The sequence below is a fragment of the Leptonychotes weddellii genome, chromosome 5 (assembly GCF_054177405.1).
Source record: "Leptonychotes weddellii isolate Sample4059 chromosome 5, ASM5417740v2, whole genome shotgun sequence".
Lineage (NCBI taxonomy): Eukaryota > Metazoa > Chordata > Mammalia > Carnivora > Phocidae > Leptonychotes > Leptonychotes weddellii.
This window is the reverse complement of record NC_138373.1, coordinates 131674198-131697681: the sequence shown is the minus strand read 5'-3', so window position 1 is coordinate 131697681 and position 23484 is coordinate 131674198. Positions and strand designations below refer to the sequence as shown.

At 37.2% G+C, this 23484-nt stretch overlaps 1 protein-coding gene across 5 annotated transcripts in view; it reads left to right on the top strand.

Annotated features, from left to right (window-relative positions):
• KITLG (KIT ligand) overlaps positions 1 to 14505 on the top strand; it is an 87127-nt gene extending 72622 nt beyond the window's left edge. For all 5 annotated transcript variants that reach the window (XM_081822177.1, XM_081822178.1, XM_081822176.1 and 2 more), the window contains 4 exons: positions 499 to 608; positions 1299 to 1366; positions 2428 to 2504; positions 9350 to 14505. In XM_081822177.1, the coding sequence (XP_081678303.1) occupies positions 499 to 608; positions 1299 to 1366; positions 2428 to 2467 (218 nt within the window). In that variant the 3' untranslated portion in view covers positions 2468 to 2504; positions 9350 to 14505. The remainder of the gene's footprint in view (positions 1 to 498; positions 609 to 1298; positions 1367 to 2427; positions 2505 to 9349) is intronic.
• Positions 14506 to 23484: the final 8979 nt, after the last annotated feature.

Here is a 23484-nt window from a genome sequence, read left to right as displayed (position 1 = left end):
ATGACTCTAAGCATGAGGTACCTAAAAATACTTCAACCACTAAGTACATTTAATGACTTCTTATTTGCGGCAGGCAGAACAGCTTAATGCATACCGACCTTGATCCAGGTTGCAAAATGCCCTCTTTACAATTTCTTGGCAAAGGGTGAAGAGTGAGAAAACAGAAGGGTTTTAAAGTCATAGAAAATGGATTTGCTTGAGAGTATAAGTCACTTCTAGGAATATGTCGTCTGTGTTCCATGTGTGTCAACATCAGCCACGTCCGATATCCTTCTGTGTGGGTTTTCTTTTATTTTTCAACTTAACATATTTCGGAGACGACATGGACTTGTATTGCTGTCCCAAAACAACACTCAGCAGAAAAATCAGCATTTCAAATATCTTAAACAGAGCTGGGTCAAGAATACATTATGGAAACAGTTGGGAACAACCACAGCATAAGAGGAAAACCTCTAGCAGGGATATGCTGTGTTCACCACTATACTGTTTTAATTACAGGGAAGGCCTCAAACCCCACTGGAGGCTCCAACTTACAATGGGCCACCATGGCATTGCCCGCATTCTTCTCTCTTGTGATCGGGTTTGCTTTCGGAGCCTTATACTGGAAGGTAAGGGTTGCTATTCCTTTTTTTTTTTCCTTGATCAAAACTTCGTGAACTTCAGGTATTTATTTGTGCATACTATATTTACATAAACGATCACCACACTGCCCTTTTCTGAGAAAAGGTCCTACCTTAACTTAGTCTCAGCAGACTCTAAAGCTTAAGGTTTTCCCCTTATTCCTTATCATGCTTAGGAGACAACCCCTCCCACTGAAAACGCACACTTAAGAAATGGGAACTGGTTTTAATAGCCTGCAGTAAATATAAAAAGGAAGAAATATGCTGCAAATCATATGATGTGCTTGAAGCCAAATAGAAATGCCATTTGTATTATCTGCTATTTTGGATTTCTGTTCTTATGTTCTCTTCTCACAGAGACCTGTCTAAGATTTTGAAATGTGCTAAATCATTGTGATTCAACTTTCTGAAATGTCTTTCGAATTTGATTACCATTTAAATCTTTCAGTTTCTTTATTGCTTTTTCACCTCCAGCCCCCGAAAAATGTTGAGTCAGTAATACGGTGCATTATTCATATTTTTTATTGCAAAAGTATTTTATATGCTGCATGCTGGAAAAAAGGAAAACCCTGCTATTGGAGTTATTGACATAAAATATAAAAGTAGAGACCATTAACCTCTTGAATATTATACCATTTATTGATATTTTTATAACATGTATCCTTGTTCTTTTCCCAGAAGAGACAACCAAATCTCACAAGGACAGTTGAAAATATACAGATTAATGAAGAGGATAATGAAATAAGGTACTTTGTTTTGCTCAATATGTGCATAAGTAAGCTTGACGTTGCCAATTCACTGACCGTGCACATGCTCATATGTCTTTAAGAAGTTGTTTGCTCTCCATGGCAGCTCCCAACACATATGGATGGTCTTTATCCACATTTCCTGCCTCTCACACTTGCTTCAATCCCACATCTCCACTTAACCTGTAGAAGACCTTCACACTGGTGTCTTCGTGACCCATCTTAAGGTATCAATAGAGGTTTTCTCGGCTCCATTTCTATAAGCAGCAGAATCTTGCTTAGACGCCCAGTCACGGGGCTCTGGAGGCATGTCTGCATATTCTCCTTCATTTCCATGCTACCAACAGGATATACTGATTCCTCCTCTCTGTGTCTCTTAGCTCTTCGGCAATAGTCAACATCTTCATATCTTTATGATGTCTTGGCTGAGCTGCCAAGGATCTTGCTTTTCCTTTCCCCCTCTAAACAGTACCTTTGTCTCATTCTCCCTTAAAACCCAGTTCATAAGGTTACTTCCTAGTCAGGATACTTGCAGTGACTTTCTCTTGCATACTTGATGTATTTGACTTCACTCTAGTTTTTGGAGCCCTTAACTATTCTCAATCTGTTTAGTATTTTCTCCAAAGCCAAACACAAAAATTGTTTTTAAGGTAACTTTCCATTTGCTATAGCTGATGCTGATCACTTTTTACCTTGCCCCATATTGCCTGAACAGTAATATTTGGATTTACCCCCAGTTACAGTTTCATTTGGCATGTTACTTTCTCTTCTGTCATGCCTTTGTATATAAATATACACATATTAAGTACAGATAGGCATGTTTAGTATGTGTATATGCATATGCAGTGAGAATTTTTACACTACTTGGCAAGACTGTATTGAAGCAGATAACGTCTTCCTTCTTCTCTTTAGTATTGCTTATGAAGGTAAGCTTTCCACTCAATTCTGCCATCTTTTTTTACTGTATTTACAGAAAAACTGCCTTATACAATGTCCAGATGACGGTGTACTTCAGAATCTCTGTCCAAAAGCAAATAAGTGTTTTTCTTGTTGCTTTTCAGTATGTTGCAAGAAAAAGAGAGAGAGTTTCAAGAGGTGTAATTGTGGCTTATATCAACACTGTTACTTTCGTATCTTGGTAAGTTTTTAGAATTCAAGATGAAAGATTTTTAAAAAATGATACAGCATCTTAGATGCCAAAATTTAGAAATAAAATTTATTAAGTTGACTATTAAACTGAAACTGTTACAGTGAATTAGATATGCATAATTCAATTATGTGTGTTCTGACATTTTGAAAGGCCAAGCAGTGATTAGTGGTCCTGATTAGTGGATTCATCTTGTATGGGAGGTATACAAAAAATTAACAGTGGAGTGTTTACAATTTTGAGGCCAGAAAAAAATTAGACAAGGGGAAAGAACAAATTAGGACCAAAATAAAATAATATCAATAGAGGAAGAGTAAATAAAACCCCTTTCAGTTAGGTGTGACTACTATAACATAATAGAAAAAGTATCTCAATTGTTAGATGCTGAAACAAGTGCATGGCAAAAATGTTTCCTTGCTATTTTAAGGAAAAAGAGAAAGAACCAAAATATCTTAGAAATCAGGAGAAGAAAGTTGTCAAGGTAAAGTGCCACCTGCCACATGACTGGTAATAATTGTGCCTCATCACAGTCCAGAGCCCAGGATGCAGTAAACATAAACCAGAAATAGATAGTGTGGGTCTGCGGAGGGCTTGTGGGAGAAAAGAGAGTAAGAAACCACGGCCCGGAGGCACTGATGCTCCTATTTCCTCTCCTGTCTACTTTCTCAGGGGCCAAGCTGCAGACGCCAGATTAGCGGGGTGGGGTGGGGGTGAGGGGGCGAGCACCCGGAATGGTGCTAACTTGACCCCGCATCAGTTCCTGCTCTGCTCATTTCCACTTCAGCTGCCAACTGGCTGTACGTTTTTTTATGGCCATGGGCTCTCGAGTGCATTTATTACAGTGGAACATGAATGTCCTCTCATCTTCCTCAGTCTTCAGTTCATTCCCTGCATTCCCTCATTGTCAGAAGATCATTTACTCTCCGGGGTTATTAGATAGATGGTCTGTCGTGAGCTTTGCCTTTTCTTTATAGGTCACTGTCCTTCCAGCTTCATTTTTGTCCCAGATTCAGAGATTTATCTCCAGACTGAACCTTCCCCAGGGAAGCTGGGTCAGAGAGCTTTTTAACTCCTCCAGGGCCTCACTTTGGTAGTTGTAAAACATTTTTCAACAGCCCCAAGTAACATGATATAATAATTATGTCCCATAGTTCTCTAACACTTTAACTCTGCTATTTACACGGACTTCATTTAGGCCTTTAATCGTGCCCTTGATCATATCCAGAGCATAAATAGCACTTTTTTTTTTCCTGCTCACCATCTTACCTTCTCTCTAAGCTCATGTCAAATAATGTTAACAAATAGACCTTTCACTTGATACTTTTTATTTTCTGGAGCAATACTCTGCAAGCTGAAACTATAGGTTTCTAGGAAAAATAATTTCTCTGCCCTTCAATCTCAACATGAGCCTCACTGTTGCTTCTCTGCCATTTCAGTTCCCTTAAGCTAGACATCTACAAACCACACACTACATGGTTAATGGAGTCTTAAAGTCTCAAGTAATGTCCTCTGTTTGGTTTTGGACTGCACTGATCGCTGGGATCCTGTTTTGGCACACAGGTCTTTAATCATGTGGTTTTTAATTGTGGCATTTGTCCTGTGACATTTGGAAAATGGATTATGCTGGGAAAACTCAGGGCACCTGTTTAGAAGGGAAAACAATTGCATTTTAAAGCAACCATAGTCAAGCAACTTAGGCGTAGTTATATGTTGTCAGGGAACAGTCAGGGACAGGAACTGAGCCTGGCTGGTTCTTACTGTGTCTCCTTCACAAGCAACTCACTTGTTGCCTATGTGTTGCAGACCCTCACTAAATGCTTGTTGAATGAGTGTGACAGAGTGGATAAACCCTGAATGAAAGTTTAACCACTGGTAAGGAAGACAGTCCTTCTGAAGTAGGGTTTTTATTAGTTTGCAAGATGAATAAGTGCTAGAGACCTGCTGTAAAACATTACACCCATAGTCAACAGTGCTATATTATGTACTTAAATATGTGGAAAGAGGGTAAGATCTCTTACCTCAAAAAAATAAATTTTTAAAAATCTTTAAGAAAGTGAAGTTGGGTTTATTTTCATTGTGCGTGTGTTTGTGTGCACGCACACGTAATTTGCTGAATTGGGTCAATAGGAAAGTAAAGCGTCCAAAGCAAGGAGAAAGAGAGTCATGGGAAATGACTATTTTTCTTAAAATGTGAAATATTGTTCATGTTTACAATGAATCAACCTAGGTTTAAAAATAAGCTCAGATTGTTTAGAAATAAACTCCTCACACGTTAATGAGTGGTCAGTGTGAAATGGATAAGTAATATGAAGTGGCTTTCTCCTTCATAAAGTACCTTACTCATCATGTCTGCAAGGGTCTCTCTCTCAAGACTCAGCTACCTCCAAAAAGCTGACTTCCCAAATTTATGGCCCTCTAATTATATTTCATGTTACATTTCATGTGAAATGTAATACACATTAATAAGACTTCACAAATACTTTTATAGACATTTTGTGTCCTCTGCTAAACCATAAGCTCTTACAGGACAGGATTTGTTTCTGAATTTCATTCTGGAATCCCATCAAACTATATAGCTTATACCTTGTTCATGCAAATGATGAATAAATATTTGTTGGGAAAAAAATGGAGAAGAATCTCAGAATTGCATTAACAAGAGAATAAAATTTATGAAAATAAAAACAAAAATAGACATGGGAAGGATAGGAAAAAGGAAGACAAAAGATCCAGCTTGTCATCATGAATCTACAGACCCCAAAGTCAAAATATATAGGTATCATTTGTAGTCATTTACTGAGTACCAGTTGTGTAGAATAAAGCCTTTGCTTGTCCCTATACCAACAGAGATTTAAAACCTGCCAAGGAACATGAAGTATAATTTGGGGAGAGGGGTGTGATAAAGAAAAAGGTTTGGGAGAGCAGAATATGACGTGGTAGGAGAGGAAATTTGCCAAGAAATAAAATAGTAATAAAAAGTACCAAGATGGAAATGTAATGTGCAGTTGTTATTATATATTTTAAAAATTAGATATAATTTGGATTATAGCCATTTTTTTGGTTTACAAGGAAGGGGAAGGTTCAGGGAATGACTCAGATTTATGGCAGGGATTTCTCCCTGAAGTGTAAGTTTCACCAACTAAAATTAAGACAAATATTGGAATACTAGAATAGAAAATGGAATAGTTAGCTCTTCAAATGAAATAACCCATAATTGGAAAATGAAGAGAAGGATGGTTTGATATTTTAAAAACAAGAAAAGAAGATGGAAGGATTACAAGGTAATGAGCTAGAAACAAAAGAAATTGGCTCTAAGTGAAAATATACTAGAGTGGTGTTTATTTAACACCAAACATGAAAATATCTATACAAAAAGTTAAAAATTGATTTAATCAACGAGCTGATGCCAAGTATTCATAGCTGGCATCCCACAAGAATTTTTTTCATTTATTAGCTTGTGTGTAGCAGTTTGAGAAAGAAATAAAATATTTATAGAAAAATTGTGCTCTTCATTCTTCCTACAAATGTGGTTCCAACACGCTGTAGTAGGTAGCTTGTTAGATGCAGAGCTTAATATAACCTAGTTGTGTCCTCAAATTGCTTATAACCTACAAAAGGAAATAAGGCATATGCATAATAACCTATTTTTAAAAGGAAACCAGAAGTTTATGAAGTTAAAAAAGCAATGAAAGGAACTTACAAGGCAAATGCAATAAGAGATCAAAGGCAAGACCATTGCTTATGGTTGTACAGGATGTGTCCTCAACATAGGTATGGTATGGATGGACCGGACACAGTTGCCTTATTTGAAGGGAGAGAAATCACTAGCAACAGAAGAAAGTCTTCATCACAATGTAGGTGATGGAGGTGGCATACTGAGCCAGATCTTGGATGATGGGTAAAATTGTAATAGCAATAGGGAAGGAGTAATCCGGATACTGCAGATGGCATAAACTGAGTCAGGGAGGCCAGAAGTGCAGAGTGTGAGTTCAAGAGTCCATTTGTACAGCTGGACTCCAGTGGAAGGTCATACATGAGGGGATAAAAGGCTGAGAAACAAGGGTGTGGGCATCGGTTTGAAAAATTCCAAGTATAGGACGTATACTGTATTGAGTAATGTGAAGAGATGTTGGAGGGCTTAGAAAAGATGTGAGTGATACAATCAAAGCCAAGGTTTAGGAAAGCAATGAGATGTTGGTGTGGCCAGACCACAGGGATGGGAGCAGTGAACTGGAGTCAGGGAGTTCCACTTGGGAGGCCAGTCTTCCAAACAGGATGACCTGTTCTAGGGTCACAGCCATGGAAATAGGAAAGTATGAACCACTTTGGAGATTTGCAGTAAAAGAATCAACACATTCTGGTTACTGGTGGAATGCGAGGCTTGACATCACAGGTAGTACTCAAGGATGATTTAGAGCCTATAGGACTAACCAGGTGGTGGTTAAAAAAAAAATAAGGGAAGGAGCTGTTAGGAAATACCAGTGACCAAATACATTAGACTGGAAATTCAAAGAACAGTCAGGGCTGGAAATAATAGATTTGGGGTTTGGGAGTCAGCTACAAAGAATTTAAATTGAGACCTTGGGAGAAGGACAGCATCGTCACGGAGAGGGCCCAGTTTGGTTGACCGTAAATAGCATGAGTTTGTAGACACTAGGACTGACACACCCCAGCATGGGTAAGTGTTAAAAATAATAATAAATAAATATATTATTTAATAATTCTTATTACAGTTAGGCTGGTGGAGAGATTCACAAAAGAAACACAACCTGGACATTTCCTGCAGACCTGAGCTAAGACAGAAGATAATAGATCTTAGAGTTGGAATATGGATGACCTTGAGTCAAGTTTGGTCACTGAGCACACACACAGGACTGGGCAAGATCTGTGACTCTCTACTAGATGTTTCCTAAGAATTTCTGGAGCTTCGGAGGATTTGTCTTTGAACTCCTTCTGTAGACACATTATAATATAGAGGATTAGAAGGGATTAGACTTGGGTTCAGGCCTTGGCTCTGCAACTAGTTAAGCTGTATGTTCCTGGATAAGTCCGTTGTCTTTTATTCCCTGGTTTTTCACAGATAATAAGGGGATAATATAACTCACCCTGCTCTGAAATTTCATGAGGTTGTTACTAGGATCTAGGGTATCATTATAAAAATTGTATCTTTTGTTTTATGGGAAAAGAGTTGTCAAACCTTCAAGTTTACTTTCTTTGCTAAGAGACCTGGGGACAAAACTAGAAATAGATTTCCAGTCTTGCTTCTCTACTTAAGTTTAGAATTTTAAGCTATTACTAGCTTTTTAAAAAATACATCCTTTTGGTTTCTCTTTGTGATTCCCTTTTGCTTTTTTAATCAAGCTTTATTTTAAAATATCTGCTCTATATTTTGGATTTCTGAAGTTTTATTAATGTTTCTTAAGTTTTCTTTCAGGATTTAATTCTCCTTTCCCAAATGTAGGTTCTCTAGTTTCTAGAGTTCTCTGTTTAGTAAATTGTCATGTAATATGGTTTTTGGTATATTCATTTAGAGAGACTGGAAAAAATACTGCACTTATCACTTATACTATGGAATTTTACACAATTTATATTTAACCTCTGCATTGATCTCAAATATTTAAAAACTGAGACTCTGGAGTTGATAAGGACAAAGAGAAAGAGTATTGAGTAGGGAAGAAAAAGCAACATACACATTTATTTAGGGGTTGTGACTGAAAAAAACAGCTAAGGAAGTATAGATACTTGACTTGAAAGTTAAAAATCCTAAAGCCGAGCCCAAAACTCAGTGGATTAACACTAGCTCTGAAGAAATGAAACAATGTCTGGCTTTCGTGTTTCAACAAGTACAATAAGCTATGTTAGGCCAAATGAACCTCCCCAGGGGCTTCGTCAGGATGCTGTGCCAGGATTTCGCTCTGTCTTTTCTTGGCTGACAGTATTGAAAGCGATCTTGTTGCAGCTATTCCTCGGTTGGGAGAAGTGATGGCTTGAACCTGGCTAGGCATTCAAGACTCTGGCATTGCTCAGTGGCCAGAAGGCTGCTATTTGTTGGTGGTGATCAACTTCCCCACTGGTTATCTCCTTCATGCTACTCCATTTCTCTCTAGACACTGCCTTTGTCTTTCAAAGCCTCTCCCCTTACCACTTACCCACCACCTTTTCATAGCCTGGTTAGAGAAATTCAAGGCTACAAGATAACCCTCTTACCACAAATGGAAACAATCTGTGGTATGCAAACGGGTGTGAAAGCCACCGGGTATGCATTCATCCATCGTATGTTCAAGGAATATTTACTGAGTATCTCCTTTGTGTCAGGCACTGTTCTAGGTGTTGGAGTTCAGCAGTAAAAAAGATAAAAGGAGTGCCTGGATGGCTCAGTCAGTTAAGTGTCTGCCTTAGGCTTAGTTCATGATCCGGGGGTCCTGGGATCGAGCCCCACATCGGGCTCCCTGCTCGGCCGGCAGTCTGCGTCTCCCTCTGCCCCTCCCCCCTGCTCGCTCTCGCTCTCTAAATAAATAAATAAATAAATAAATAAAATCTTCAAAAAAAAAAAAAGGTGGACAAAGCTCTGTGTCCTCATGGAGCATACATTCTAATGGGAGGAGAGACTCAAACAGTAGGATCATTTCAGATAATGTTAAACATTACCAGAAAGATCAGAGAGGGAGTGACTAGCCATTGCATCTAGGAAAAGATTTGTCAAGTTCTTTTAGTCTGTGTAAGTGAAGTGTTTATTTTAAGTCTATTACTCAATCTGTAGTCCTATGAATTCAGCTATCGAGAATGAAAAGAGCAGAAAGCAGATACACCATAACCTCTCTCTTTTCTTTCCTCTCTAGGCGGGTAACAGTTCATGTTTGCTTCATAAATGAAGCAGCTTTAAACAAATTCATTATCTGTCTGGAGTGACAGACTGCATTTTTATCTGTTCTTGCTACCCATGACTCTATATGGATGATTCACAAATTGGAACAAAGTGTTTTACTGTGAAACTGGCACTGAATTAATCATCTATAAAGAAGAACTTGCATGGAGCAGGACTCTATTTTAAGGACCTGGGGGACTTGTGGTCTCATTTAGAACTTGCAACTGATGTTGGGAGAGAAAGCACGTGTCCCAGACTGCATGCACCATTTTGCATGCCTCCAGAAATGTCTAATTGCTGAAAAGCCACATAGCTTTATTTTCAGTTACAACCTGCAGTTCATAGTTATCTTGGTCTCTGCAAGTAGATTTCATCCTGAATAGTGGGGGGTAATAATTTTTCTCAAAGGGATCTAGAAAAAAATTTAAAAACAAAAACTCAATAGCATCAGCAACTCTACATATAGAAAGCAGTGGAAACAAAATAATTGGAGTAGGGCAACATGTCAACCTTGTAGATGCTAATTAATGGTCTGGGTCTGATCTTGGTCTCTTCTCAACATAAACCTATATCCCACTAGACAAATGGACATGGTTAGCTGGATCTAATCATGCCTGGGAGCCAGTATTGAGTTAGAACAATGATGTCATCAACAAAATAAAAAACAACCTACTGAATGGGAGAAAATGATTTCAAATCATATATCTGATAAGGGGCTAATATCTAAAATCTGCAAAGAACTCATACAACTCAATAGAAAAAAAACATCTATTTAAAAATGGGCAGAAGATCTGAATAGACATTTTTCCAAAGAAGACCTACAGATGGGAAGATGCTCAACATCAATCACCAGAGCAATGCAAATCAAAACCACAATGAGATATCACCTCACACTGTCAGAATGGCTAAAATCAAAAAGACAAGAAATAACAAGTATTGGTGAGGATGTGGAGAAAAGGGAACCCTTGTGCACTGTTGGTGGGAATGTATATTGGTGTAGTCACTATGGAAAATTTTGAGTTCTCAAAAAAGTTAAAATAGAACTGCCATATTGTCCAGGAATTCTACTTCTGAGTATTTATCCAAGGAAAATGAAAACACTAATTCTAAAAGAAGTATAAACCCCTATGTTCTTTGCATTATTTATAGTAACCAAGATATGGAAACAATGTAAGTGTCCATCAATGGATGAATGGATAAAGAAGATGTGGTATATATGTGTACATACACACACACAATGGATTATCATTCAGCTCTAAAAATGAAATCTTGCCATTTGTGACAATATGGATGGATCTTGAGGGCATTATCCTGAGTGAAATAAGTCAGAACAACAAATACCATATGATCTCTCGTATATGTGGAATCTAAAAAAAATAAAAGTAAAAAAATTAAAAATACCAAGCTCATAGATACAAAGGAAAGATTGGTGGTTGCAAAGGATGGGGTGGGGGAATAAATGGATGAACTAGGTTTTTTTGTTTTTTAGTTTAAGTTGAATAAAAAGGTAAAAAAAGATAATAAGCCCCCCCCCAAAAAAAACCCCCAAAATATTGATGCCTTTGCAGAGAGGAGACTTTCCAAAAGACTTATGGCCCAAAGCTATGAACACTGAACAGCAAGACAGTCACTGAGGAGCACATTCGACACCCTTTTCCCCTGCCACTGTAAGAGTGTATAAATTGTGCTTCCAAAATATATTATGAAATGGTTATATTCTAAAACTACTACAGAGTTATGTAAAGGGACTTAAGAGAAATTGCTGAATATATGTCGGTCCCATTTTCAATTTACATCATGAGAGAAAGTAAAAATAAATGATATTTAGTATCTAAAATTAGAAAACCACACCCACATGGTAATATGGGTATTGAAAACTAGGTTACTTGGCTTTTATAAGGCAGCAAGGAATCAAGAAATTTTAGTTATTTCTTGTATAATCACCATTATCACCATTAGTTTAAAGGATCCATTTATTTAAAATCAGGCACTGTATATTCATTAATGTTTATGAATTAAAAATAGCGAGCTTTATGTAGTTATGCATGTCAGTTTGCTATTTAAAATGTGTAACTGCGTTTGTCCTATTAAGAGTGAATTTGGTAAGAATTCCCAAGATGGACATCATGCTTTTAAACTAAAACTTGTTAAGACATTATGTGAATTTCCATTACCAATTTTTTTATAGGCAAAGAAACATCTGACTAAAATGATTTCTTGTGGTTTATTTTGATGAAGATTCTTTTACTATATCATGAACACATACATAAAGGAACCCAAAGCTTTCTATTATAACTTAATTCTTGTTATAACATTATTGTCATGCTCTACCCCCTCAGATGACCATTTTCAGTGTCGTGATTTAAAAAAAAGGGAGGGCATGAAAAACTGTGAGCTTTCCTTTGATTTCAAAAGTCCAAGAATATCTAGCATAGTTGGATTTTAGATTATGTTCAAAGCAGATCCAAATAAAACTCGAGTGAAGTGGCCTTTGCTCTTTTTTTGTACCAAAGAGCCCAGATGATTTCTATGATCCTTCTTTCTCTAAAGTGCTGGGGTTCCTTAAAAGGTAGTCATTTCTCTAAGATACAACCCAGGTGCTTTGGGAAGCTGCCTTGACTTATTCAGGCCCTTAAATATCCCCTGATACAATCGACCAGTAATAAAATCAGAGGTCAGTTTAATTGCTGAAAGGACCTGTCTTAGTGTGTGACATTGTTTTGAGGAAAATAGATATAAATTAATATGAGCTATGTGTGCAGGTCAGGTGTAGATTGAGAAGATTGATACTTCTCAATTTAATAATTTGATTTATTTCACCAATGGTTTCGATTCTCTTAGGCATGAGAAAATGCTGTTTAATGAACTTGAGAGAACAATAAATGCACTTTTGTTCTCAAAGCTAGGAGCTGGGTTTTAACACTCAAGGACATGGTTCTAATCAATAGAGTTAAAGAAATGAATTCAGCAAGTTATGAAATATGGCATGATAGGCGAGGGGCAATATATTCTGCCTAATTAAATGTATTCGTTCATTGAGAGTTATGTGAATTACCAATTTTTAAAACACTGAAGTTTGATAAAATGCATGAACAGTAGAAAAAGGCTGAACATTATTTTGGATGCTAGGTGCTTGGGAATTGTCATATCTGCTTTGAGATAAATAGATATATATAGATATATATATCTTTGCTTTATTTTATCCAATATGTGTCCTAAATATCCTTCAGAAATCATGGAAAACTCACAAATGATACTATAAACCATGAAATCACCTTTTAAATTGGTGCCATGTATCTGATAGTTATCTTCTGTAACATTTCAAAATTACCTTTTAAAATGATCTCAGAAGTCTGCAGATTCTAAATTATACTAAAAGCTTTGCACCTCTTTGGTAGAACACAAGCCTATAGAGAAACTGGCTCTGTGATAAATGGTGCCTGCTCAGTGATACTGAAGTGTTGCTGGATTTTGTGTTCTAATCTTATGTGCTTACCACACTGCCACTTTTTAATGAGTCAGAGACAAATTGATTTTTTTCAATATGATAATAAGAATAAGTACCCTATTCTCTTTAAAAAGGATTATGTGAAGAATGAAAATGTATGAGAAAGTATGTGTTTATAATGCAATGTTTGCTTTTAGTAAGAATTAAACACATTTAATTGAGTATTAAAGTACTTTGGGGAAACTCTGTGGCATATTTTGGTATTCTAATTCAACTGAGGTTTGAAAGTAACAGAAGAATCCATTCAGAATTCATTGATATCTCTTAATGTTTTTGTGCAGCTAGGTTTTGGTTTCAAAATGTAATTCCAACATGAGGCATTTAGCCATTCCCATTCCCACCTATTCTTTAAGAAATATTTTTCAAAAAGATAGTTTGGCATAGCAAGGTGGATGTGGGGGAAAATTGTCAGAAGCCTCCACTCGGCTGTTAACTAATATTGGTAAGTCACTTCCTCTCTTTGGATCTCAATTTTTTATTCACCTTTATGGTGAAGTTGGAGGTCACATCTCCTTAGGTGTGAAACCTATTGATATATGACTGACAAACACAATAAAATAGATCTGAAATTACTCCATATAAAATATTGAACTCTGATCTCTGTGAATAAGCAATTTGAACATAAAAAGTCATTGCTGTTCTTGTTTGTAATGTAAATAGGATCCGTTAGTAAAAGTAAAATTAAATCTCATGTAGGATGAATTGGATAACCATTTACACAAGAGATGGCTTTTTCCTTTGCTTAAGTAAACATTTTTGGATCGCCTCTGAAGAATGAAAACCGCAAGTACATTTTAGAAAGAGATACTATAAGATATGTGTAACTTTTGGAAATGCACCAAATTAAGCTTATTTAAATGCTTTCATTTTATTAAAAGCTTAGAGCATAAAACGTAAGATGGCTCAAAGTTTTTGAGTGCCAAAAGATAATTTATAATCCATTTGGAAAGGGGTCATCCATAAATTACATATTAAAATTAGAAAGTGGGATAAGAATTTTAATTAAGCCAGCTTGTCTTTGAAACAGTATTTTTTGTGAAATTGGCATTAAAATATAAACATTCAAATTGAAATTCTAGTAATTTATGGTGTTTGATCACACGGTTTATGGTGTTGCTGCTTTCCATTAACAAGTCTGGAAATGCCTTTGTTACAGATAAAATAATGGTACTTTAATTTCCTAAAAGATGTTTTAGAAGTAATTTATATTAAAGTAGATATTCATAATCCTAAAATGTTTCCTAAGCACTGTAAATTTATAACTGCCATCTCCAACTACATCCTTATGATGTTATTTTTAAAAATAAAATTAAGATAATTGTTTAACCTAAAAACCATAGTATTTTCAATTACTTGATTTCTCAGTTATAAGACTCAAGAATTTTCAATAAGAATATCCTATTCTATATTCTAAGGATTAATGTGTGATTATAGTGTCCACTTGTCACTATTTTTTAAATTGATGGACTTGAAAAGTATTCAGACATTTAGATGGATGCATAGATATATTGCTAGTTCAGTCATAGATTGGAGTTTGCATATTGTAATGTAAATGTATGTCAACACTATTCTAGTTTATTATGACTGAAGTGTAATTAAATAAAAAAGGTTGTAAAATGTGATGTGTATGTGTATATACTATATGTGTACTTTTTAAACTAGGTATATGTCCTGACCCCTTTTTATACAGGTTGAATTTGAAATTACATTATATATACATATACTTTATTGTTCTAAATAAAGAATTTTATGCACTCTCAGAAGTTTGCCCTGTCATTTGATATCTCAAGATCACACATATTTAAAACATGGTTGAGGGGGCCCCTGGCTGGCGCAATCGGCAGGATATCTGACTCTTGGTTTCAGCTCAGGTCGTGAAATTGAGCCCACACTCAGCAAGGAGTCTGCTTGAGATTTTCTCTCCCTCCCCCTCATGCTCCTGCTCTCTAAAATAAATAAATCTTTAAAAAAAAATGGTGGGGCGCCTGGGTGGCTCAGTTGGTTAAGCGACTGCCTTCGGCTCAGGTCATGATCCTGGAGTCCCTGGATCGAGTCCTGCATCGGGCTCCCTGCTCAGCAAGGAGCCTGCTTCTCCCTCTAACCCTCCCCCCGTCATGTACTCTCTCTCTCTCTCATTCTCGCTCTCTCAAATAAATCTTTAAAAAAAAAAATGGTGGAGCAATTTATTAAGCTAAAATCAAATTTTTCTATAGAAATTCATTAATCTAGATTTTGTTGTCATATGGACATGAGATAAATCATTTTAATTCAATAAATATTCACTGGTTACTAAAATTGTCTTTGATTACCTGACCTATTAAGTTAACACTGTTTGATCTCAAGAGGTTTTTAATGGGGAAAAGATAAGAAAACCACTGTACTATGCATAAAACCACACTGAAGTAATTACCTAAGTGCAAAGCTTAGAGCATGTCCTTAAAGCATGCAAGAAGGAGAAATGGATATAGACTAGGTGAGATTATGGAGGAGTTGGTATTTGGGCTAAGACTTACAAGGGTGAGAGAAATTTTGACGGGAGAATTATACCCAGTTTGAGCAACACTTTCCAAAGCAAGAAGCAATAAAATTTCTTAGCTTATTCTATCGGAACAAACCAACGTGCCCTGAGCATATAACACAAAAAGAGATATAGAAAGAGAAGAGGGCACAGCCTTCTTGAATGCCACAAGAAGGGTAGATTTTTTTTTTTTTTTAAGATTTTTATTTATTTGAGAGACAGCGAGCACAAGCGGGCAGAGAGGCAGAAGGAGAAGCAGGCTTTCTGCTGAGCAGGGAGCCCCATGCGGGGCTCCATCCCAGGACCCTGAGATCTGACTTGAGCAAAGGCTGTCGCTTAAACAACTGAGCCACCCAGGTGCCCTGAGGATAGATATTCTTAGGGACCATGGGAAAATTCCCATTGCGTGTTTCTGAGAAGAAGAATGGCAAGATCAAACACCATGGTGGCTCATGTGATTTAGGCAATAAATTGTTATCTTGCTTAACCTCTGGTTGGTTTTTGACTCTTGAGACCACATCCCCTAGCTTTATAACACAATATTTATTCACCCATTTCTTTTCAACTTTGCTGTTTCTGCCTCCTCTGCTCAATGTTTATACTGCAAACTTTTACCAGTATAAGCCTAGACAACTATAATCTTCTAACTGATCACACATCACTAACCCTTTTTCAATCAGTTCCTTAAGTTAGAGCGAATAATATGGAGACATGTGATGTTATTTTTCTCTGGTTAAAACACCTAAATGGTTTCTCGTTATTTTCAGAAGAAAACCCAAAGGCCTTAACGTGGCTTACGAGGCCCTCCTTGGTCCATCTTATAGTTTTTTTTTTGGGGGGGGGGGATTAGTAATTGATTTCTTTCCCCTTTAAGCCATGAACAATGTGAGGTATAGGACCATGAATATTTATACACCTGTATTCCCCAAATTTAATACAAATAATAAGGTGTGTAATTGAAACAAAATTTGAACTGAACAGATATTACCTAATGTCTGATAAGTTATTTTCTATAATGTTTTATTATGAAAAATTTGAAATATATATAATAGTGGGCAGAGTAGTATAATGAAACCCCATATAAGCATAACTTAGCTTCAACTTGACTCCACTACTGAATGATTTTGTTTTATCTAAGTCTCCTATCTATACTCCTTCTCCACTCCCCTTTTCATATTATTTGTAGGTCAATACCTAAAAATATTTGACCTGTAAATATTTATGTGTGTATTTATAAATTATAACTTTTTAAAACATAACCATAGTACACTTGTCACACCAAAGAAAAATGAACAATTCCTTAATATTAAAGAGTCAGTAAGTATTCACATGTCAATTTTCTCACATCGTTGTACATTTCAGTATTGCACTACAGCAGGGTATAAAATAATGGCAAAAGTCTCCCTTTAACATTGCATTTTTGTTCTCCCAGAGATCAACACCACTAACTACTTTGTGTTAACTTCCAGAACTTTTTGGCATGAGCAAATCATATATGTATATGGGTCTATGTATGTATATGTGTATATGAATATAATATGTATAATACTATTCTCTAACCTTACCTTTTCCATTTATTAGAAGAATGTGTAACACTCTGGATCAGCCCAGATAAGCCTTTATCCTATGTGCCATTAGGGCCAGGAAATTATAGATGGACATTGAGATTGTAATAAAATGTGTGCCCTTTGGAATTTCAGTCCATACTTAGCAAAATCCAATGTACTTTCAGAACTTTTCCTTCATCATCTTACTCAAAATGAGGATCTCTTCTGAGGATATATCTACCTCTTCAGCCCTCTCAGTTAGTGGCTGTGTTTCCTCCATAACTGTCACTGGGTCCAGAAGTGGGTACTCTGCTCTTCATTACTGCTTCTATTTTCTCCTCCCTAAGCCCTCCCAGATTTGAATCTCATATTATTAGACTATATATCCACTGCCACTCACTGTTGCTTCCATGTATAACTCCCAGGTTCCACTCCCTCATTTCTTGATGATGTTAGGCCTGGGTTCACTGTCACTCAATTCATTTATATTCTTAATTCTTGGGATTTTGATATGCACATAAGTGATCCTTTCAACATCCTGTCTTTTCAGGTCCTTGAACTTTTCTCCTAATGAACCAGTTCTCAACACCACCCTAGCCACTTAGTCTGATGGTGTTCCTGTAGACTTTATCATTTCCATTAAGTGTAACGCATTCATATCTCAATTCCATATATTCCATCTCTGACCACCACTTTGTATCTTTCCAATTTACTCCCTTTGATCCAGTGGGCCTGTCAATCTATTATTCTACCATTTTCCACTAACTGTTAATCTTTGATGTCCTCTCTCCTTAAATGGGTTAAAATCCACAGTCCAGCATAATAATCATTCTCTTGCATATACTTTCTTCTTGATCCCTCTCGGTTCCTAATATTTGCCTGGTAAATGACACCCTGCTCAAATACAGTTCTCCATCCACTCTTTATCTGTGCTTGTATGGCTAAACATGACTGGTATACAATACACTATCATGCCTACTAGTTTCTCTATAGATTCCTTCCTGTCAAGTAGGTCTTAATGCTGCTCCAACAATTATATTTCTAGTCTATTGCTCTTCTCTAGTCTTTTTTGCTTTTTCATTCTCATAGCTATTTTATACATTATTTTGTCTCCCAAACCCCCACTGCATTCCCCATTCTCACTCTTAGCTCATAATCTTGATTGCTATTTTACCTTGAAAATTGAAAAAAAAAAAATTAAATAAATAAAAGAGACTTCCAAAGGCTCCTAACACCTGGAGGCTGAGTTTCTGTGAAGCTAAAGAAACTTAAATTTCTGGTCCTCACACATTGTAGGTCTTTTATACATCATAGGAAGGAGCTAGCAATGTATTCATGTAGTAATATATTGTTGTGAAATTTGCAGCCACTTCCATTTATCCTTAAGGTATTAGTGTTCTGGTGTGGGAATGGCTTCTAGAAGCACTCCCACTGACCACTGTACCAATTCACTAGGACACCATGACCCAAAATTGTGTGAGCAGAGGCTGTATCAGGATGCCCTAGTAAATGTGTCTTATGAACCTGGTACCAGAAGTATGTGGGTGATGGATGAGAAACAAGGTTTGAAATGAATGGAGGCAGAAGCCAGTTTGTGGAAAATTCTCACAATCATCACAATCACCTGATGTGTAAAATTATAAGTGGAAGAACCAGGTTTCATTAATGCCTGGTCAAGTCTTGGTAGCTTTCCCCAACCAGAAAATGCTCAGTAATATAAACAAAACCATACATATTTTTCCTCTTAATTATGAGGAAACACAATAGAATTTAATAAAATTGCTATGTTTCTTTTTAAAGATTTTATTTATTTGACAGAGAGAGACACAGTGAGAGAGGGAACACAAGCAGGGGGGGTGGGAGAAGGAGAAGCGGGCCTCCTGCAGAGCAGGGAGCCTGTTGCGGGGCTTGACCCCAGGACCCTGGAATCATGACCTGAGCCGAAGGCAGACGCTTAATGACTGAGCCACCCAGGCACCCCTAAAATTGCTATGTTTATAGAACCAGAAAATCTGTATATGAGGACACATGTTTTAGGCTTCTCAATGTACTGGTCTTGACAAATGTGTAGTGTTGTACATCCACCATTATAGAACATATAGAATTGCTTAATTGCCCTAAAAAATCTCTTGTGCTTTATGTATTCAACATTCCTACCCTCCCCTGTACCTCTAGAAACCACTGATTTTTTATTTTCTTTACAGTTTTCACGTTTTCCAGAGTGTCATATAATTGAAATTCTACAATATGTAGTCTTTTCAGACTAGCTTTTTTCAATTAGCAATATGCATTTAATGTTCATCTATATTTTTCACTGCTTTATAGCTCATTTCTTTTTATCATAAAATAATATTCCATTGTCTGGATGTGTCATAGTTTGGTTATCCATTTACTATTAAGAACATCTTTAGTTGTTTCCAGTTTTTTGGTGATTATGAATTAAGCCACTATAAACCTTTATTTTTTGGGAGACATAAATTTTCAAATCAGTTGGGTAAATGCCTAGGAGCATTATTGCTGGACTGTATGGTACAACTATGTTTAGGTTTGTAAAAAACACAAAACTGTCTTCTAAAGTGGCTGTACCACTTTGCACTCCCAGCAGCTATGAATGAGAAGTCCTGCTGCTCCACATCCTCTCCAGCAATTTTTATTGTCAGTTTGTTGGATTTTAGCCATTCTAATAGATGGGGAATAGTGTATCATTATTGTTTTAATTTGTAGTTCCCTAATGACAAATGATGGTGAGCATCTTTTCATAAGCTTACTTGCCATCTGTTTATCTGCTTTGGTGAGATGTCTTTTCAAATCTTTTGTCCATTTTTAAATTGGGTTGTTTCTTTACTATTGGATTTTAAAAAAGGGTGTATATTTTAGATGCAAATCTTATGTCAGATATGTGTTCTGCACATATTTGCTACGGTTTGTGGCTTTTCATTCTCCTAATAATGTCTTTCACAGAACAGCTTCAAGCATTTCTTTAAACATACTATAAAATGTTCTAAAGAGGTTTTGTGTAACAAGATGGTCTCCCCAACATAAGGCTTTTGGAAAATAATGACATTTTAAGGACTTCTGACTTTTAAGGACATCTAACATATAGTTTTAAAAACTCAAAAAATCAAAACACATTAGAAAAAAAAAGTGATAAAACTCAGACATATTATTTCACTCCAATCTGGAAAGATGTTTTGGAATAGCTCATAAAAACAACTGAGAAACTGTAAACTCCTAATTCAAATATATTAAATGGATGTAAAGATTCTGTAATCTTTATATTTATTTATTAAAAACCTAGGAGTTTTAAGAAGATGGTGGAGTAGGAGAATCCTGAGTTCACCTTGTCCCATGGACACACATACATCACAGCTACATCCATGCAACTAACTCTGAAAACCACCTGAAGAATGGCAGAACAGACCTTTCACAGCTAATCATAGAGAGGAAGCCACATCAAAAAGGGTAGGAGGGATAGAGACATAGCTGGGAACCAAATGCCTGGCAAGACTGACCACGAACAAGAAGGACATCATGAGTATGGAAAAACAAGAGGATCAGACCCCACAATGAGCACCCCTGGCATTGGGGACCTGCACTGGAAATACAGTTCCCATAACATCTAGTTTTGAAAAACAGTGGGGCTTAATTCTGAGAACTTTAAAAATCAGTGGGGCGTAACGCCAACAGCTTTAAAAACTAGCAGGTTTAACTCCAGGAGAGCCAGAGGGTGGTAGAAAACTGAGTCACTGCCCTTAAAAAGTCAGCACACTAAATAATTTGGCCCAAGACACACGGTTCAGAAGCAGCAGTTTGAAAAGCGCCTGGGGTATATGTGAAGGAGATTCACTGAATAATCTTAGAACATTTGCTGGAGGTGCAAGGATCTGCAGGTGATTTCTCCAGGAACAAAGGTGCTGGTGGAAGCCATTTGTTTTCCCATTCCCCAACCAAGATAGCTAGGCACTTTCTGGAACCAGTGCTAACACCCTCCATCTATCCTGTTAGAACCACGTGACCTGCCCCAGTATTCCCCTATGAACCCACTGCATCCACCCTGCCTGCCTCAACAGGCATCCCTCCAAATCAGCTTCTGACCCACTGCACCTGGCAGGCAGCCCCAGCCATGACTGGCACCACACCAGAGTGACTCATGCCCTGGTGAGGGTGCAGGAAGATAACCCCACACACCAGTGCACCTGTAGTTCCTACAGCTAGTCCTCTTGTTGGCCTAGCAGGGAGCAAGCCCTGCCTTGGTGCACCTTCTGCTGTGACAGAGAGGCTAATTGCAGAGAACTAGGGTGAGCACCTGCTCCACCCACCAATGAGCCCAAATGGGCCACAGAGAGGTCTCTCAATTAAGTGGGGAGCAACCCCTGCCCAGTGTGCCCACAGCAAGCAAAGGAGATCACTGCAGCTACCTGGGCTGAAGGCAACCACAGCTCAGCCACAACAGGAGGGTGCATGCAGCCCACATAGGGGAAACCCTTGAAGTGCCTGGTTCTGTTGACTAGAAGACATTGTGCTACAGGGCATCACACGACCTCTTCTACATAAGGTCACTACTTTCAAGACCAGGAGACATAACTGACCTACCTAATACATAGAAAAAAACACAGAGAGAAAAAATGTTGAGACAGAAGAATATGTCCCAAAAGAATGAACAAAATAAACATTATAGGTTAATGAAATGGAGATAAACAGTATGCTGGATAAAGAATTCAAAACAATGGTAATAAAGATACTCACTGGACTTAAGAGTGGATGAACTCATTGAGAACTTCAAAAAAGAGAAAATATTTAAAAAGATTCAGTTAGAGCTGAAGAATTCAATAACTGAAACAAAAAATATACCAGAGGGAATCAACAGCAGATTAGAAAATGCAGAAGAACAAATTAGCAATCGGGACAATAGGATAATGGAAAGCAACCAAGCTGAACAGCAAAAAAAAAAAAATAATAATAATAAATGAAAATACATTTAGGGAGCTCTGTGACATCATCAAGTATGATAACATCTGCATTATAGCAATCTCAAAAAGAGAAGAGAGAGAGAAGGCAGAAAACTTATATGAAGAATAATAGCTGAAAACATCCCAAATCTGGGAAAAGAAACAGACATCCAGGGCCAGCAAGGACAGAGAGCCCCTAAAAAGATGAACCCAAGCAGGTCCACACCAAAATATATAATAATTAAAATGGCAAAGAGTAATAATAATAAAGAGAGAGAACTTTTTAAAAGATTGTATTTATTTATTTTAGAGAGCACCAGGGGAGGAGCAGAGGGAGAGGGAAAAGCAGACTCTGCACCGAGTGTGGAGCCCATCACGGGGCTCAATCCCACAACCCTGAGATCATGACCTGAGCTGAAATTGAGAGTCAGACACCCAATTAACTGAGCCACTCAGGTGCCCCAATAAAGAGAGAATTTTAAAGGCACCAAGAGAAAACAGTTACATACAAGGAAAACCATATTAAGGTAATCAGCTGATTTTTTAAATATTTGTAAAGATTTTATTTATTTATTTGACAGAGAGAGATAGAGCGGAAACACAAGCAGGAGGAGTGGGAGAGTTATAGGGAGAGTTATAGGGACATATTTTAAATAAGATTCTTTACCTTTTAATGATATATGCTGACATACTTACAGGTGAAAAATTATGACAATTCCTTAGAATAATTCAATGGTGGTAGAGCTGGATAGATAAAACAAAAGAGGGTTTATGAGTTAATGTTGATTGTTATCCTTGGGATATAGACAGAAAGGTGTTCCTTTTTCTTTCTATCATGTCTTTTTTTTTTTTTTTTTAAGAGAGAGAGAGAGCACACACAAGTGGAGGGGAGGGACAGAGGTGCTCCATGCCGTGCTCAATCTCACAACCTTGAGATCATGACCTGAATGAAATCAAGAGTCAGATGCATAACTGACTGACCCACCCGGTCACCCCTATTTTTCCAGTTTTGTGTATGTTTGAAATTGTCCATACTGAGAAATTTAAAAATATAAAATTCATGATATAATTTCATTATGTCATATGTTTCATTTAATTTTTATCTCATTGTCTTACCTCCTCATGTACCTGATTATTTTTTACCTCTTGTCAGATGTTGTATAAAACCAATTATATATGGGGGAGGAGCTAAGGAGTAGGAGGAGGACCCTAGGTTTGCCTTTTATCTTGAACACAACCAGATAAATATCAAATCATCCTGAATACCTAAGAAATTAATCTGAGGACTGACAGAACAAACAGCACAACTAGAGGGAGAGAAGAGGTCACACTGCAGAAGATATGAGGTGCAGAAACATGGTTTGAGGGAGAAATGGATCACAGGTGTGGCAGTGGGGAGGGAGCCCTGGTCACAGAGAGAGGTGAGAGAGAGAGGAGTGCACAGGGGATTGCACAAGGAAACCACTTCCCCAAAGCCATTGGACAGGAAAATGTGAGGGGCTGATATTCGTGTGTTTTTACAACCAGTGGGGCTCAAAGACTGGAGTTTTAGAGGTCCAAAGCATGGCCATTGTGGAGCCCTGAGGA